General features: G+C 38.9%; 1 protein-coding gene across 5 annotated transcripts; it reads right to left on the reverse strand.

Moving 5' to 3' along the window:
* Positions 1–2,855: 2,855 nt before the first annotated feature.
* On the reverse strand, positions 2,856–5,996 carry LOC141812656 (protein CHLOROPLAST IMPORT APPARATUS 2-like). 5 transcript variants are annotated; one of them, XR_012600320.1, is made up of 4 exons: positions 4,330–5,996; positions 3,726–3,835; positions 3,346–3,450; positions 2,856–3,125 (listed from the first exon to the last, which is right to left on the reverse strand). XR_012600320.1 is itself a non-coding variant. In XM_074700672.1 (3 exons), the coding sequence occupies exons 1-3, from the start codon at positions 5,377–5,379 to the stop codon at positions 3,408–3,410; spliced, it is 1,203 nt and encodes a 400-aa protein (XP_074556773.1). In that variant the 5' UTR covers positions 5,380–5,996; the 3' UTR covers positions 3,333–3,407. The 5 variants fall into 5 exon arrangements, 3 of the variants coding, with proteins under 3 accessions (XP_074556773.1, XP_074556771.1, XP_074556772.1); XR_012600319.1 differs by having other exon boundaries at positions 3,680–3,835; XM_074700672.1 differs by lacking the exon at positions 2,856–3,125 and having other exon boundaries at positions 3,333–3,450.
* Positions 5,997–15,770: the final 9,774 nt, after the last annotated feature.

A 15,770-nucleotide genomic window follows, 5' to 3' on the forward strand; every position in this document is an offset into this window, starting at 1 on the left:
GATCATATGATTGTCAAATCTCGAAAGAACGAACACTTTCTGGTGAATCTTGCAAGAGTGTTTAACCGGCTACTCAGGAAATACAAGCCTAGGCTTAACCCAGCTTCTAATTCGGCTTTGGACTGACTTCAGTCAAGCTTCTGGGCTTCATCGTCGGCGGTAAGAAGGAATTGAGAAATTACGTTATATGGCCAGCAAAGATCAAAGCAATTGTAGAGATGCCTCCTTCCAAGAATCTCAGGCAAGTCCAATCATTCTTTGGACGGCTCAACTACATCAGCAGATTCATCGCCCAGCTTCCACTCTAGGGAAGAATTCGATGAGATTCATTCGAGAACACTGGCCCAAGGAGCCTGGTACGTGTTGCACTTTCCCTTCCTCACCCTATTCACCTTCACCACCGCCCAAGACTTATGCTCAGAAGAAGAAGCTCTGTCATTCAATCCCAACGCCTTCTTAACCACCGATGTAGCTTGTGAATGAACAGGCTGCTGAAGACTTTTCGTACGCAAAACAGCCAAACTATTGCCCCGCCCGGTTACATCTTTCTTTTCCCTTACTATATATTGGCAAAGTCAACCCGGTGGCAACATCGGCATATATGATAACAACACTAGAAACATTTTATGCATAGGAGTACAAGAATCAGATAAGTCTGTATGGAAGTAGTAACAATAGTTTTTAGCTTCAAGTTTGGTATTCTTCCAACCATCTTAGCCCAACCATTTAAAGCTATGTTAGCTTAATGTAATATCATCGACTAGGTAGGTCAATGTATATATAATCTCATAGCATACCTAATTCTTTCCCGTGTCAAAACACTAACTCAATTAATCAGTCTCAGTTTCTCGCCACAAGTATTACTCAAATTTTACTTTGTTTCTTGATTCCAGTATACTTGGACAACAACACATCAACATCACATTATTCGTTGGAAGATGATACTCTTTTTTGTTCTTTTTTTATTTCCACAAACGAAGCAAACTCTTTTGTTTTTACATGGGCTTTGTTGGGACGTCTTATTGTTCCCAGTAATAAACTTGGATACACTGTGACCCCCTATGACTTGCACCTTAGGCTTGTCTTAGTTTTCCTCTTTAATTTGTAAGGTATTAGTCAACTCTTGTCTGAAAATATCTTCTTGTGCTTTAAGGATATTTTAAGTTCTTCCAAGGTGGTTCTTCATTGATGATGGATTTTGCCGCAAAGGATTCGCTCGAGCTCATTTTATCTTCTTATTTCGTTAGCTCATTTTATCATTATTAACCATGTGAAAATTAGTAAACTGTAATCGCAATAAATTTTTTGCTCGCCACGTCTTTGAATATAAATATTTCGTCTAACATTTTCAAAAGTTCCCTTGTCATTTTGCCATTGTGTGATGTTGGTTAAGTGTTGAATATATCCTCCAGCACCAAATTGTAAACACTTCAAGTTGTCTACTCCCATTTTCAAAACATTTTATGTTCAAAATAATTATATATTTTTTTTGTAAAATTGATGAATATTAAATGTACTATTGGCAACTTTTAACAGTTCTATGAACTTTTACAGTTAATTAATTTATTGTCTTATGTAAAGTCTTCAAAATTTATCATGTGATGAACATTCTTGTGAAGTTTATTAACTGATAACGTATACATTTAGCGATTAATCCTTGAAAAAATAGTAATGGAAGTGAAATTTTTGTATTTTTCTTCAAAAGAATTTGCCTTGAAGATTATATAGGCGGTTAAAGAATCTTGAAAACAAATTAATAAGAGATAACAGGTGGATGGGTTAATTTAATAGAAAACTAGCCAACTATCTAAGTTGCCTATTAATCAGTTCATTAGCTTAGTTTATTGACATTGCGACGAACACATTAGTTTATTTGCTATGATGCATCACCTTACACATCAAGTGACTAAGTTAAATAAATAACGTTGGCCAGACGTCTGGTAGGATTCATTTATATTTTTTGATTTATTTTAGTGGTTGATGAGAAATTTTTATAGGATTGGATCTCTCACTTTTAAAATTAGTCAGGGTGTATGATGTGTGGGGGTATTTGGGTTTAGTGAAGGCAACAACTATTGTGCTGGTGTCTTTTGTTTGTAGCAAGTCAAGCATCACGAGGGTATATACTTGTTGGTTAATTACGAAACCTTTGGTTCCAGAGAAAAGTGTTGTTTGAATTTAGGGAGACTAATTTAGATTATAAATGAATTAAATGTTTGTAAATAAATTTGATATTATATTCGATAAAATTTATTTATATTCATTCAAGTATAAGAATATATAAAATAAATAAAGTTGAATACTAATGAACTTGATTAGTTAATATTCATAACCAATTAGCAGCTATAAAGAGAACAAACATTTTGTGATTTGTGAAGGAATATATAGTGAAGAGTTAGATTTGAAATACTTAAGTACCAAGTCAATGTGATTCATTTTGTTCGTGCAATGAAAGAATTTAAGATGCTCAATGGCTATAATTATAGCACTTAGATTTGTGACCAACTGTAATTTCTCGATTTACTTCTTTATAGATAGTCGTGAAATTGATTGTGTGAGACCGCTAGAGTGGTGGACTTCACTTTTTATTGAAATTGAAGAGATAAAAATTCATAGCAAAGAGGGCAATATAGATTTGAAGATAAAGCAACTCCTTCCAAGAGTAGAATCAAATTGTAAATCCATGGCGCAATAGGAGTACATCAAGGCACTCTAGAACAAACCATTTCAAAGACCATTTGTGTTAACAAAAATCCAATGTAAAATTTTCAAATGCAGTAGTTGCGAAATGATAATGCAAAGAATCCCTACATATCAAGAATGCCCCAAATCCATGACTACGTATACTAGTGTCTGGCTTGTACATATCGTTCACAACAACCTGCAAGTTTTAAGATAACTTTTCTTTAAATAAAACAAGAGAAAAAGGCTCCAGAAAACTGCATTTTCACAAGGTTTCTTTTTAATAAACATAAAAGAGTGTGCTCCGTGGCCTCAACGTTGTGGCTTTTCCCATATAATGTTTGCTATGGCATGAAGTAATCTCTCTTCCTCAGGTTGTCTTGCTCTGGCTTTTCTGTTGTTCCTTCTGGAGTAACTCCCTGTTGCAATAAGCTATTGCAAACCTAACCAACCAATTATCAAGTTATTAAACCAACCACTGAATGAAACTTTCTCCAAATCATTTTTTCTGCTTATAAAAAGACATATAACTTTGAGCTTTCAAAACACTCAGGACAATGGACAAAAGTCTTAAAAAGGATTCACTTCAAATCTAATCCCTGTCCACTACTTTGCTATTTACCCATTTCAATAATTATAAGCACATAGAAGCTCAAAGATTACCCCCAAACTTTGCCTTATTGAGGTGCAATGGCCCCAGGTCATGAAATCACTGGCTTTCTTCTTTAATTGCCTGCCGGTGAAGGGGTAGATTCCTCATGGACCTGCCTGCAAAAGCAGAAATTGGATCTCACAAGCCAAGCATGAAAAATCAGAATCAAGTCATAGAATCAATGTAATCGACAACTTACACAGCATAAGTTTGGAGATTATATTAAGAAAAAGCATGAAGCTAAGTCTAGACAGGTTAGTCGACATGGGTTTATCTCTCTGTTGATCAAACAACACAATCGCAGTACATGAATCACAAATGAAGAAGTAAATGCCTAACACTCACTTTCTTCCTAGGTTGTTTATCTGCATTCATCTTTTGCACCTGGTACCTGATTTTCTTAGAGAAAAGCCTGCTCCTCCGCTTCTCTTTGCACTTCGTTACACTTGTTTCCCTTTCCCCACTGGCATCGGGAAGAAGGTCGAGGTCCGCCAACTTAGCCTGCAAAAAATGCATACCATAATGTCAAACAAAGACACGATTTCACCAAATAACCAATAACTCTTTTCTCTTCATGTCAAGTTCTTAACAAGCAAATAATGAAGTTCCCAATTCTTTACAGCTGAAGTTTCTGGCAATTCTGAACACCAAACTCTAGCCATTCCTTGAGTTTGCAATTTCCAGACAGCTGCAATGTCGTGCCGATCAAATAGTGATAATTATCATATTAGCTCTAGCTTAAATTTTAGCAAATGCCTCAAATTGTGTAAGGTGCTTTTGCTTAAAGTTCAATGTGGAATACAGTGTTGTTTAATTTTGTTTTGCCTTGTCCACTTTAATTACTTCACCATGTTCCCCTTCATCTTTGCTTTTCTTTTGTTCTCTTCCCCACCTTCCTACTTTCTTCCTTTTTTCCCCAGGAGCTAACACCATAAAGCAAAAAGGGTGAAATTTGAGATCAATTTATGCTTCTTAAGGTGAAGTAAAGCATTTACCAGAGGGTTGGCAGATGACTCCGGTGACTCGAGGAACATGGAGCTGCGGTCTGACCATTCCTTAAGCACCTCCTCATGATTCAGTTTGAGCCCCAAACTAGCCTTCAATTTCCCTTTTGGAGTATCAGTAGAAGCTGTTCTATTGGTAATCTTCTCGTAGCACATTTTCTCCTTCGCTACCTTCTTTTTCTTCTTCTCTGATGCTGCCTTTGATGCCGGAGGTTTGGAGTTCGGTACAATATTTTGCACCGGCACCGTTGGAGTTCGCCACCACTCGCAGTCGTTCTGGGCCTTCAGTGCCCACTGCAAGTTCCTCTCGACTCCTAGCCCGAGTCCAATCTCGAGCTGATCAGTATGGCTGCCGCTGATTCTACATCCGACGAGGCTATGAAGAAGGGGATTGATAGAGGAACTGCCACCGAGAAGTTCACCACTGTTGTCCTGCTCGGAGGGGGTGCTGACGCTGAGGTTGCCCATGATGCTGTCGATGCCTTCCTCAACCTCCTCCTCGAGGATGGACTCCGCATCAAAGTCATCGTCGAATGGTTCAGGCGAAGTAGGCTCAAAGGAGCAGGTGGCACTGCCGCTCACTGGGCTCCTGCAGTCCTTGTCGGCCGCAAACCTGTGCTTGAACTCGATCTGGGCGGCGGCGGCGGCGGGCTCCTCCAGATGGGGCTTGCGGAGGAGGAATGCGGCGTCGAAGAGCACGGGAAGCGGTGGGAGGAGGAGGTCGGATGGTTCTGGGAAAGAGAAGTGCCTCACCGAGCTCTTGGAAAGCTTCTTGAGGCCCTTAGTGGAGAAGACGTTTGGGTAGATAGTGGAGAGGAGGGCGGCGGCCTCGTTGTACGTCTGGTTGGGCCGCTTCCGAGGCGTCCTCGCCTTCTTGATCGAGATTGCGAGCGCCGAGTTGCTCGATTCCGAGAGCGTGGAGGAAGGCGAGGTGGTGTTAGAGGAGCGGGACGACGTCGGTGGCGGAGGTTTCACCAGGTCCAGGTCGAAGCCGTAGGTCCGGCCGCCGCCGCCGCCGCCACCGCTGAGGCACGATGACATCGCCGCCTACTACACCTTAAATTTCAGATATTTTAACAGAAACCAATCAAAAATCTTGCCCCCGAACCCAAACCTTCAAGAAATTGCCCTGTGGAAACGATCCAAATCGAAGAGGAGAAAGGGGAACGAAGAAAAAGCGAAAAAAATTGGTAAGCGATCAAAAACCCTAAACCCCACAGCGGAAAGCGAATCCAACGAGTTGACTCGACTCACGAACCAAAAAAGGGGAGAAGACTATCTCCGGAATCCAGATTCGAACCTGGGCAAGAGATCAAAGACGAAGATTGGATCACCAGCTGAAAATTCAATCTTTTAGAACGAAGAAGAAACAAGAACAACAGCCGGTGGAATCCACGCCGAAAAGTCCAAACTTTTTGATTCCGATGATTCCAAAGCTTCAACCTTCCATCCGCCAAAATCACACACTTCCTTTTTCTCCTAACGCGTCGGGATGGAAACCACTTCCAGTTCAAGCAAAAAGGGAAGCCTTCTCCATCAGATTAGATCTAACGACAATGAGTCTGCGATGGCGAAGAAGTTTGTCCAAGAAGGCAATAGGACAAAAAAGGAAGGAAGGAAAGGGCAAAAGGCGTCGGCAATCACGAGAAGAACCTTTGACATGGTTCAGCTACAGCGGCATCCAGACGGAAGAGCAGGCAACGAACCGGGAGGTGCTTTAAAAGGGCGAAGAAAGAGGAACAACGACAACACCCTGTATCGTCGTCATCTGCTGCGCCATTGGACCACTGCAGGCCCTGCTCCTCCTCCATTGCCCATTGGTGGTTTTCTTGCTGCTCTTCGTTCTGGGCTTGTTCTCTCAATCCGCTCTAACTCTTTTGCCCCATCACTTCTCGCCCTCTCCCGATTTCATCGTCATCGATGTCTCTTTAGGCAAATCCGTAGACTGGCCAACTGCACCAGGCCTGAATGCTGTCAATCCTTGCTCCGCTTCTCACAAGGTCAAATTTGGCAAATTTGCATGTGTGATTCTTTCACTGTGAAATGCCAGTATTTGTTCTTGGGCGATGCCACAGCAAGATTTTACTTGCTTGCTTCACTTTTCTTTTTGGTTCAGCTCTAAGCTCCAACTCCTCTGATCCTTTATGAGCATTGAGTAACATCATAACTCAGCCTCTCCAAACCCGAGGAGCTTGTCAGCTGCAGTTGAGAACTTTTATGGGCACAGATATCGCGTGGTTTACTTTGATTTGATTTGTAGGAAGTAGGTCGTTTCGTTGTCGCGAAACTCTCCACGAAGTTTGTGTATGTTTCCAGCAGCAGACATTTCAGGATGACGGAATCTATCATCTCGGCGATCTCATAGAATCGATTTTACTATCATATGTAAAAAAATAAATCAAAAAATTACAATATTGATTATACAAAATAAAATTATAAAAAAAAATAAAAGTTTAAATTTCAATGAAATTGAGATAAAGTTAGGGTCTGTGATGAACAATGTCTTCTTACATAAACTTACGCTATGTTTACTTCATACAAGGGATGAAGAAAAGAAAGGAATCCCTAGGGAAAATAAATCCCTAAGGGAGAAGAAAAGAAGGTAAATAAAAACCATCCTCTGTTTACCTTGCGTAAGGAAAGAAAATTAAAAAATCTATATTATCCAAAATACCCATCTTCTTCTTCCTCCTCAGCTTCGCGTCGCCCCGCCCCCGATCGCCCTCCGCCGAAGCTAGAAGCCAAGCTTCGCGTCGCCCCGCCCCCCTTGCCACTGCGGCTGCGCCTCCGCCGTAGGATCCGCAGATCGATCGGATCGGGGCAATCGCCAGTGGGGGTGGGGGAGGGAGGGGAGAGGGAGGGGGCTTCGGGCGTCGTTGGAGCTGGGACTGGAGCCGGGGATGTGGGGGTCGGCGCCGGGGCCATGGGTGCTGGCGCCGGAGTGGGGGGAGGGGGAGGGGGCCGGCGACGGCGCCGGAGTGGGAGGAGAGGACGAGGGGGTGGGCTGCGCGGAAGAGACCGTGAATAGCCAGCGCGAGGAGAATCCGGTCTTTTTTGTTTCCGTCCTTCCTTTCCGTCCGATTTTGGGATGATTAATTTTGGAGGAAAAACAATCCGCGGATGGATTAGATTTCCTTTTCTTCCTAAAACTTTATAAAAGTAAACAATGGATGCATGCATGCAAAGGAAAACTTTCCTTAGTTTTCCTTTCCGCACCTCCAAGTAAACTAGGCATTAGGGTCGACCGGAGGGGTTACGTTCCAGGTGATTGCAGACCATGAAGATGTTATTTATGGCGATAAAGTTTTTGGGCACATCATCATACTTCAGTCGGTCGGAGGGGCTTCCAGCCAATCGAAAGGTTGCAAAGTCAGCATCGACATAGATCTATATAAGGAGGCTCGACGTAGTGCTTCCATATCAATCATAATCTTATTTTCATTCTTGACTCTCTATTTGTACGCACTTTGCTTCTGTGTGCCGATGTGTTATTTGTGCTTAAAGATCAATGACAATTTTGATTTTTATAATCTCTATTTTTAAGTTGTCAAATTCTATTTTAGTGTGATTATCTTATTTAGATTTTTTTTAAAGGTTCTCCACTTCTAAAAATTTTATGAAAAGAATAATATTTTAAATAAGAATCATTATTTTTTAACTTGTGTATGAGTCTTTAATTAACACCTTATCAATCTAGCATGTTTCATGTTTTTTTGTGTTAACTTTTCTATTAATCTTACATGTTTATTGTGTCCAAGTCTATATTAATTTTACATGCTTATTGTGTTCAAGTGTATTTTGATCTTGCATGCTTATTATGCTAAGTTATTATTTATCGTTGTATGTTAAATTTGCTTAAGTAATTGCCTGATTTATTACATATCTTGTTTAAATAATTTAGAATTAGTCCTTGTGTCCAAATTTAATTTCCGTTGTATATTGTTTTGGTTTAAAATTTAATTTTTCATAATCTATCACTCGTAAAATTATAAATATTATTCATCCCCTCTAGCTTGCAATTAGATCCTACATATGTTTCTTGGATATTCTTTGATATAATAGAAGAGTAAGAAACAAGATCGACTCTCCAAATCTTCCACTAAATTTGAGTATCGTGCTATGTTTCCTATATGCTCTGAAATTCTTAACCTAGGGAATTATTATTTGAATTTGGATTTCTCAATCTGAATCCACTTCTCTCCATGTTGGTAATACAAGTGCTATTCAAATTGCTACTAATTCAGTCTACGACGAGCGCACTAAACATATTCAAGTGGATTATCATTACATTCAAAAAACTATAAACACTCATGTCATTTCTCTTTCGTATGTTTCCACTATTGAACAAATTATTGATGTGTTTACCAAATCTTTAGCTCAACAACATCATCAATTTCTTGTGACAAATTGATATTTTTTGATCAACCAACATAAAAAGAGGCGGGTTGTTGTCATATGTAGCAATTATTTTGTACAACCTATTTATTTTATTTTTTTTAAAAAATGATAAATTTCAGTTAGTCTCATTGATTATCCCTGAGGATAATCAGTCCGACCCCATGGAAGTTTTCCACCGGCCACCAGGGTAAATCGGAAAGTGCACGCAGCGGCCAGCCCAGACGCCCAGCATCCTTTGATTACGCTCCCCATTTGGAAGATAATAGACAGGGATGGAACCACATTAGGCCAGTCCTGGGCTATAGCCCACCCCAATTTTCTAAATTACCATTACCTATATAAATTTTATTAAGTACTAAATTTTTTTTTATAAAATAAATAAATAAATAAACCAAATCATCAAACACAAAGTGAATGTGTTAATTTAAAATCGAATTGGGATCAAATAAAATTCATCGAGTAGGTGCAAATATAAGGAATATGTTGATCCAAACCAAATTGATTTGGTCTATTTTGGTGAAATTATGATTGAACCAAGTTTAATTGAATTAAATGAATCGATTTAAAATAAGTTAAAAAATTAAAAAAAAATATTTTCTCTCCCCTTTTCTTTTTATTCTCTTCCATACACTGCCTCACGCCCAAGTCCCAACGCATTGACTTTCTCTTTTCTTCTCTTTATTTTTTTCTTTCTGATCGTAACTTAGTTATTTTTCTTTCCTCTTCAACAAGAGCCATTTTTATTTTACCTTTTTCTTATCGTGGGAACTAGTCGAAATCGTCGAAAAAGAAAGAAAGACTTCTATTTTTTTCATTTCATTTTTATAGTTATTCTCTTGAATAGTATAATCTAATGTAATTTTTTATTATATATTTTAATTTATTATATTTTTTGATAATAATATATAATATATCATATTAAGTTCAAGCTCACCCAAACTCTAATTTCTGAATCCGGTCCTGACAGTAGGCGCTTATCAATATAGTGGTACCGTAGCTCTAAAAAATTCCTTAGGAGGTTTTCAGATATTGGACCGTTTTGACGGTGGGACCGGTCACTATAAAAAGTTTATCCACTATAATTTTGGTCCCCGGGGCATGATGTTGTGGTAGGACATCCAAGTTGTCACTTAGACAACCACGATCCCCAGCTACGGCGTATTTGCAGGAATTTTCTTACCGTGAGTGCTTGGGTGATAACCTGGATGTCCTACCGCGGCACCATGCTCCGGGGACATTTTATCATTTATTTTAAATTAGTAAGGTTGTAAATAGAGAGAGAGATTAGTCATAATTAATTTAGATGACGGTAAATGAAGAAGAGATTAGCTTTAATTGTTGTATGCATATATATCAATTTATTCAATGAAATATGAGACAAAAGGCCATTGAGTCATTTAATCAAGAAAATTTATCAATTTGCACTCGATCGAGTTTTACCTTTTGACTGAGGGCGAGGAAAGGATCCACCGAGCAAGACAAGCATGTGTTTACTTAGAAGGAAAGATGAGAAGAGAAAGAATTAAGAAGAATAAGTGAGAGACAAGTATGCATGAATGAATGATTGAGCTCCTTATCTATCTAATTATATATATATATTTTTTCTTTTCTTGTTTTTTCTAACTTAGAATAATGCACATATACTTCATGGAGCTTGTTGAATTAAACTAAAAAACTATAAAATTATATATATATATATATATATATATATTTCATTAATCATATTCTTTAGATGGCTTTAAGTCTTCAACCATGTACCAAACCCTACATCACTAGGCTCTTGAGTAGGTTCCTCGTGTCCCTTCATTTAGATGTTGATTAGGAGACGTGATGGCCAATGGATGTGGACAATCCTCCCACAAACGATGCATGACAAAGCAGGAAAGGTAGGAAATTAGCATTAATTGTACAATTTCAACAACAAAATAAGGCAACAACCCCAAAGGAGTAAAGTGTTTTTAGACAATATTAATAAAAACATTTAATCTTTTAGAAATTGACAACGACTTAGAATTCTAATTACCAATTAAATTAGTTGTTACTCCTTCATCTGGTTAAGAATAATAAAAGAGAGGATAAAATAAATTTTCTCAATATATTTCATTGATAAATAAATAACTTATTTATAGGCTAATAATTTACTCACTAATCTACTAATCCTAATTATACTCCTCTAACTCCATAATAAAGTTATTATTCCTTTATCTAACATACATTAACTCAACTACATAGCCGTTAGATTAAATACATTGAACCTGGATAATTTCTAAAACCACTAATTTTCATTACTAATTAAAATATGTCAACTCATTAACCCACTAACACACTAATAGCATCAACCCATTATTTTTCTGTAACATATGATATATTTTCTATTAGTATATATAAAATTTCAGAATTTTTGAATAATTATATTATCACACGGAAATCATATATTTTGAAATTTAAAAATTAATTAAAATATATTTTTGATGAAAATTAATTTTTTATGATTAAAAAATTTCTAATCTTTATTTAGTTAAAATTTTAAAAATTCTTTATGATCCGAAGAATTAGTATCATATTTTTTTTTCTCTCTCAACCCTAGTATTTTTATTGTTGTCAGAAGAGGGAGAAGTTAAATATTAGAAATTAGATATACATGTAGGAATTACGTATACATGCAAGGGAGTATGTGTTATTATGACATTATGCTTGTTCATGGTTTTATTATGTTTATTATTTTTTTCCTAATTTCAACTTAGTTTGACCAACATAAAAAAGGTAGATTGTTAGTGCCCCAGTGGAGTTTTGATGTGTAGTTAAATAAGTCTGAAATTATATCCTGTGGTATTTGACACTTGTGTTTAAGTGTAAAGGGACTTAGGAGATCACACGTAATATTCAGATAGTAGACTTTGGCAGAAGACGCAAGCGAGCGAGAAGGATGATACAGGAAAAGAGCCGACATGCTCAGTGCATTCGAGGTACGAGGAGTTACGGAAGAGTACTCCGATAAAACGAGAAGGATGCACATGAGGGAGCTGAAAGGGCTTGGTGCATTAGTAGGACGAGAGACTGGGAGGAAGACTGCGCAAGACGATCAAGACATAACGGAGAACGGAGGAGAAAAATGATCAACATGAAGTTGACCATTCCAGGCGCTCGGATCGACTCCGGGTGTAACGCCCCCCCTCTTTCTTATACTAATAGGGGGGATGTTACGTATACCTTATCATTATTAAATTATTGGTAGAAAATCCAATAGATAAATTCTATCAAAAGGAATATTCTTATAACGGAATAAAACAACTATTCAATTTAAGATGCGGAAGCCATTGATATAAAAGACATAATTGATATAAGGTGTTTATTCATTTATTTATTCTAATCCGCTGTTCCGCCGCCACCCACACCAAACACTGCCCCTACTGCCTCCCGTCACTTAAACCTTTTCTTATCCTCTATCTGCAGTATAAGGAAATGCAACTATAAGCAAAGCTTAGTAAGTACATACCTAGTCTCACAAAACCACGGAAATCATTGCAGGCAACATGAAAAGACTTGTAATTACAAAGACATGTACTTAAGCAAAAACTATCTGAACATGGAAATACTTGTAGTGCCTAGGAAAATTTTCTTAGCTTCTTTATATCTGAAAGTCCATACTTTTGAAAATAGTAATCATACTTAAACATACTTATGGGCCCTGGCGGAGTATCAATGCGCGCATCTATGATAGAACCCGGGGTAGCTAGCCACCGAATGCTATCAGAGGACTTATCTTATTAGGCGACCTTTGGCCTGGAATTCCTTTTCCTTATGGGCGAACCTTTGGCCCGGAATTCATTTTGGGCGAACCTTTGGCCCGATACCCGCCTCTTAAAAGTAAAATACCTTTCTTCATATATCTTAATGTTCTTATACTTTCACTTAATATAACATTGTCCTTTCATCATTCCTTTATCATGCTTTACTTCCCACCTAAGTAGGAAGAATAATTTACATATTCATATTCATGATCATATTATGAAAAGAACATACATATATTCCTACTTTAACATGAATCAAGGGAAGAACACATAAATACATTCATGTCTAACACACATCATGTCATGGAAAGAGCATACATATAACTACATTCATGCTTAACAGAAATCATGTCATGGCAAGCTTAATATAATCATTGAATGAACCACACGGAAACAACTTATACTGCAGGTGAGAAATGTACTTACCTTGTCCGCTTACTAAGTTTTACTGCTAATATTTGTGAAATCGGAGACCTTCTCCGAGGTGCTCCAGCGCCTTCTTCGCACAATCTAATCCCGTCTTCTTCCTCGCGTGAATCCGCAGAACAGGGGTGGCGTCGGCTCCGGCGTCGACTGGACGAGGACGCAGGCGGCGCGTGCAGGGGGTGAAGGAAAACAGAGGGGCGGCACCGGTTTCGGGTTTGCCTTGATGAAGGCGGCGGCTGAGGGAGAAGGGAGGCAGTGCTGGCGTCGGCAGTCGCAGGTGAGCGACGGCGAAGGGCAGAGGAAGACGGCGGCTGCTCTGCTTCGTCTTCTCCGCGCGGATGGTCCAGAACAGAGACGGCGACGTTGCAGAGGGAGGAGGCGCGGCGGGGCCGAGAGGAGGTCCTAGGGTTGGGGGGTTTCAGCCTCCTCTTATAGCTCTTTCTGCTCCGACTTTTCCGCCGACGGGAACGGGCGGCAGCGGGCGTGGTCGCGCGGACGAAGTCCCGCGGAAGAGGTCGGCGCGGTGCGGGCGGACAGGGAAAAATCAGGAAATTAAACCGATGAACAGGGTTTGATTAAACCGGGTTAAAATCAAATCCTTGAACCGGTCACTGTAGCGAACCTCGGTTCAATCTCGGTTCGCCCGGTTCAGCCCTCAAACGACCTCCGATTTGGTCAAACTTGGTCTCGTTGGATTCGTCTTCACGAGACAAACCTTTTTATCCATTTTATTTTATTAAACTCTCTTCTATTGTTTAACTAAAAGACCTTTATTATAATTTTACATCTAATTAAAAATCCTAAAATAGGGAAAATAATATGGGTGTTACACCGAGCGCCCCGGCATTCCAGGCCGTCGGATCCAATCTGAGCGCCCTAAAGTCCAGGCGCTTGGATCCACTCCGGGCACTCGGATAGCCAATTCAAGTTAGCGTGAACCGTTACCGAAGCAGATGAAGATGGAGTCCATGTCAACAGAGTCTAGGCGCTCGGAGAGGTTCCAGGCACTCGGATCACGAGGAGTCATCTAGACCCGTTAGCGGACCGTTGATAGATCGGATTGAAATCGATGAATCCAAGTGCCTGGAAGGCTTCCAAGTGCCCAAAAGTGTCACGTCAGCACAATGGTTAGATCGAGGTGAAAGTTATAAATAGACTGAAGCTCGATGTAGAAAACACATGCTTGAATGATCTGTTTCATTCAGTTTATTATTAGTCTATGCTCAACCTTGTACTAGGTTTCTCCACTTCTGGAGTGTTTCCGATGAGGAGATTTTTGATAAACACTTTTAAAGTCTTGGACTAACAACCTGAGGGTTGTAACCTAGTAAATCCCTTGCCTCATATTTTTCATATTTCATGTTATATTTAAATTAGTGTGTCTTTGCTAAAACGTTAGCAAGAGAAAGAGGTCATTTTTTTTTGCAGGTCGATCTTCACTCCTCCCCTCTAGCGATCCATGAAAAGCTTCTGTTGAACCTTCAGTTTCTACCTCTTCTGCCTCATCCTCTTCCTCGTCCTCTATTACTTTTACCATTTGTAAAGTGATTTTCTGATAAAGCCTTCAATACTTGCTCCTCTTTTTTATATTGATTGGTTTTCTGCTCATGAATCAATAATGAACTTGTAATTCATCAATTGAAAATAGACTTACATCATTGACTTTTTTGATAGAGAAGACAATAGAATTAAATTTTTATATTATAGATCGAAGAATTTTATTGACAATGAGAACATCCTCTGTCTTGTCACTAAGGATCTACATTTTGTTGATAATTGCCATCGTTACAATAACAATTAAGTTTTATTCCACTAGGTGGGATCAGCTATATGGATCCTTCTATGCTATTTGGCTCTATCTTCTACTATATCATCGTCTATACTTAAATAAGTTTTATCATATTTTATTGTTACTAAGTCTTTTTTTATCTTCCTCTACCTCGTTTGATGTGCATATTTGTCATAGTCTTACATCGCCTAATTTAAACATTTATTGATCGTTTAAATATATATCCGTACTATTTTAAACGTGTCTCTCGAAGTTTTTCCTTAATAGATGCAATTTCAACTTTCTCTCTAATTATCTCATTTCTTATTTTGTCTATCCTCATATGTCCACATATTTATCTTAACATCCTCATCTCTACAACTCTTATCTTTTACTCATGTGCTCGAGTTACAACCCAACATTCTGTTGATGCAGTCTGACCTGAGTCAGACCTTGAGTCTGTTTTGTTGTTTGACAAATAAAGTCAGATCAAATACAAAAGATTTAAGTTTAGATCAGCCGAGTAAAAGAGTAAGTGGTCGAATATCCAAGAGAAAAATTACTAGGCCAAATGGAAGAGCTAGGATCATATAACTGTTGAAGTAATCTTCTTATCATATAAAATTAATTAAGCATGCAATTAATTTCATATAGAATCAATTAAGCATGGAAACTAAGATAATGAAATTAATGATGGATGTAAATCATGTGTTGCTTTAGAAGTTCATGTTTATGAAACGTAGCATGGCATGCATGCTTTAGAGTTCATGTTTATGAAACGTAGCATGGCATGCATGGAGCATGTAAATGTTGCATGGTCGACCAGTGGTCGACATCCCTTGGTCGACCACGTGGTCGATCAACTTGGTTTGATCGACCACGAAGTCAACCAGGTCCACTGTAATCGTGTCTGCGTGGCCGGGCTTGGCCGGGGAAACCCTGCTCTTTGCCGAGAGAAGCTTGTCCGGGAAAAGAGAATGCAGTGATGTCGGGAGAAGAGGTTCTTGGTCGGAAGCAACAAACTTGCCCGGGAACTTGACCGGGAGAGA

Source organism: Curcuma longa, chromosome 19, assembly GCF_044706935.1.
Source record: "Curcuma longa cultivar G26 ecotype Majalengka, Jawa Barat chromosome 19, ITB_CL_G26_1.1, whole genome shotgun sequence".
Classification (NCBI taxonomy): domain Eukaryota; kingdom Viridiplantae; phylum Streptophyta; class Magnoliopsida; order Zingiberales; family Zingiberaceae; genus Curcuma; species Curcuma longa.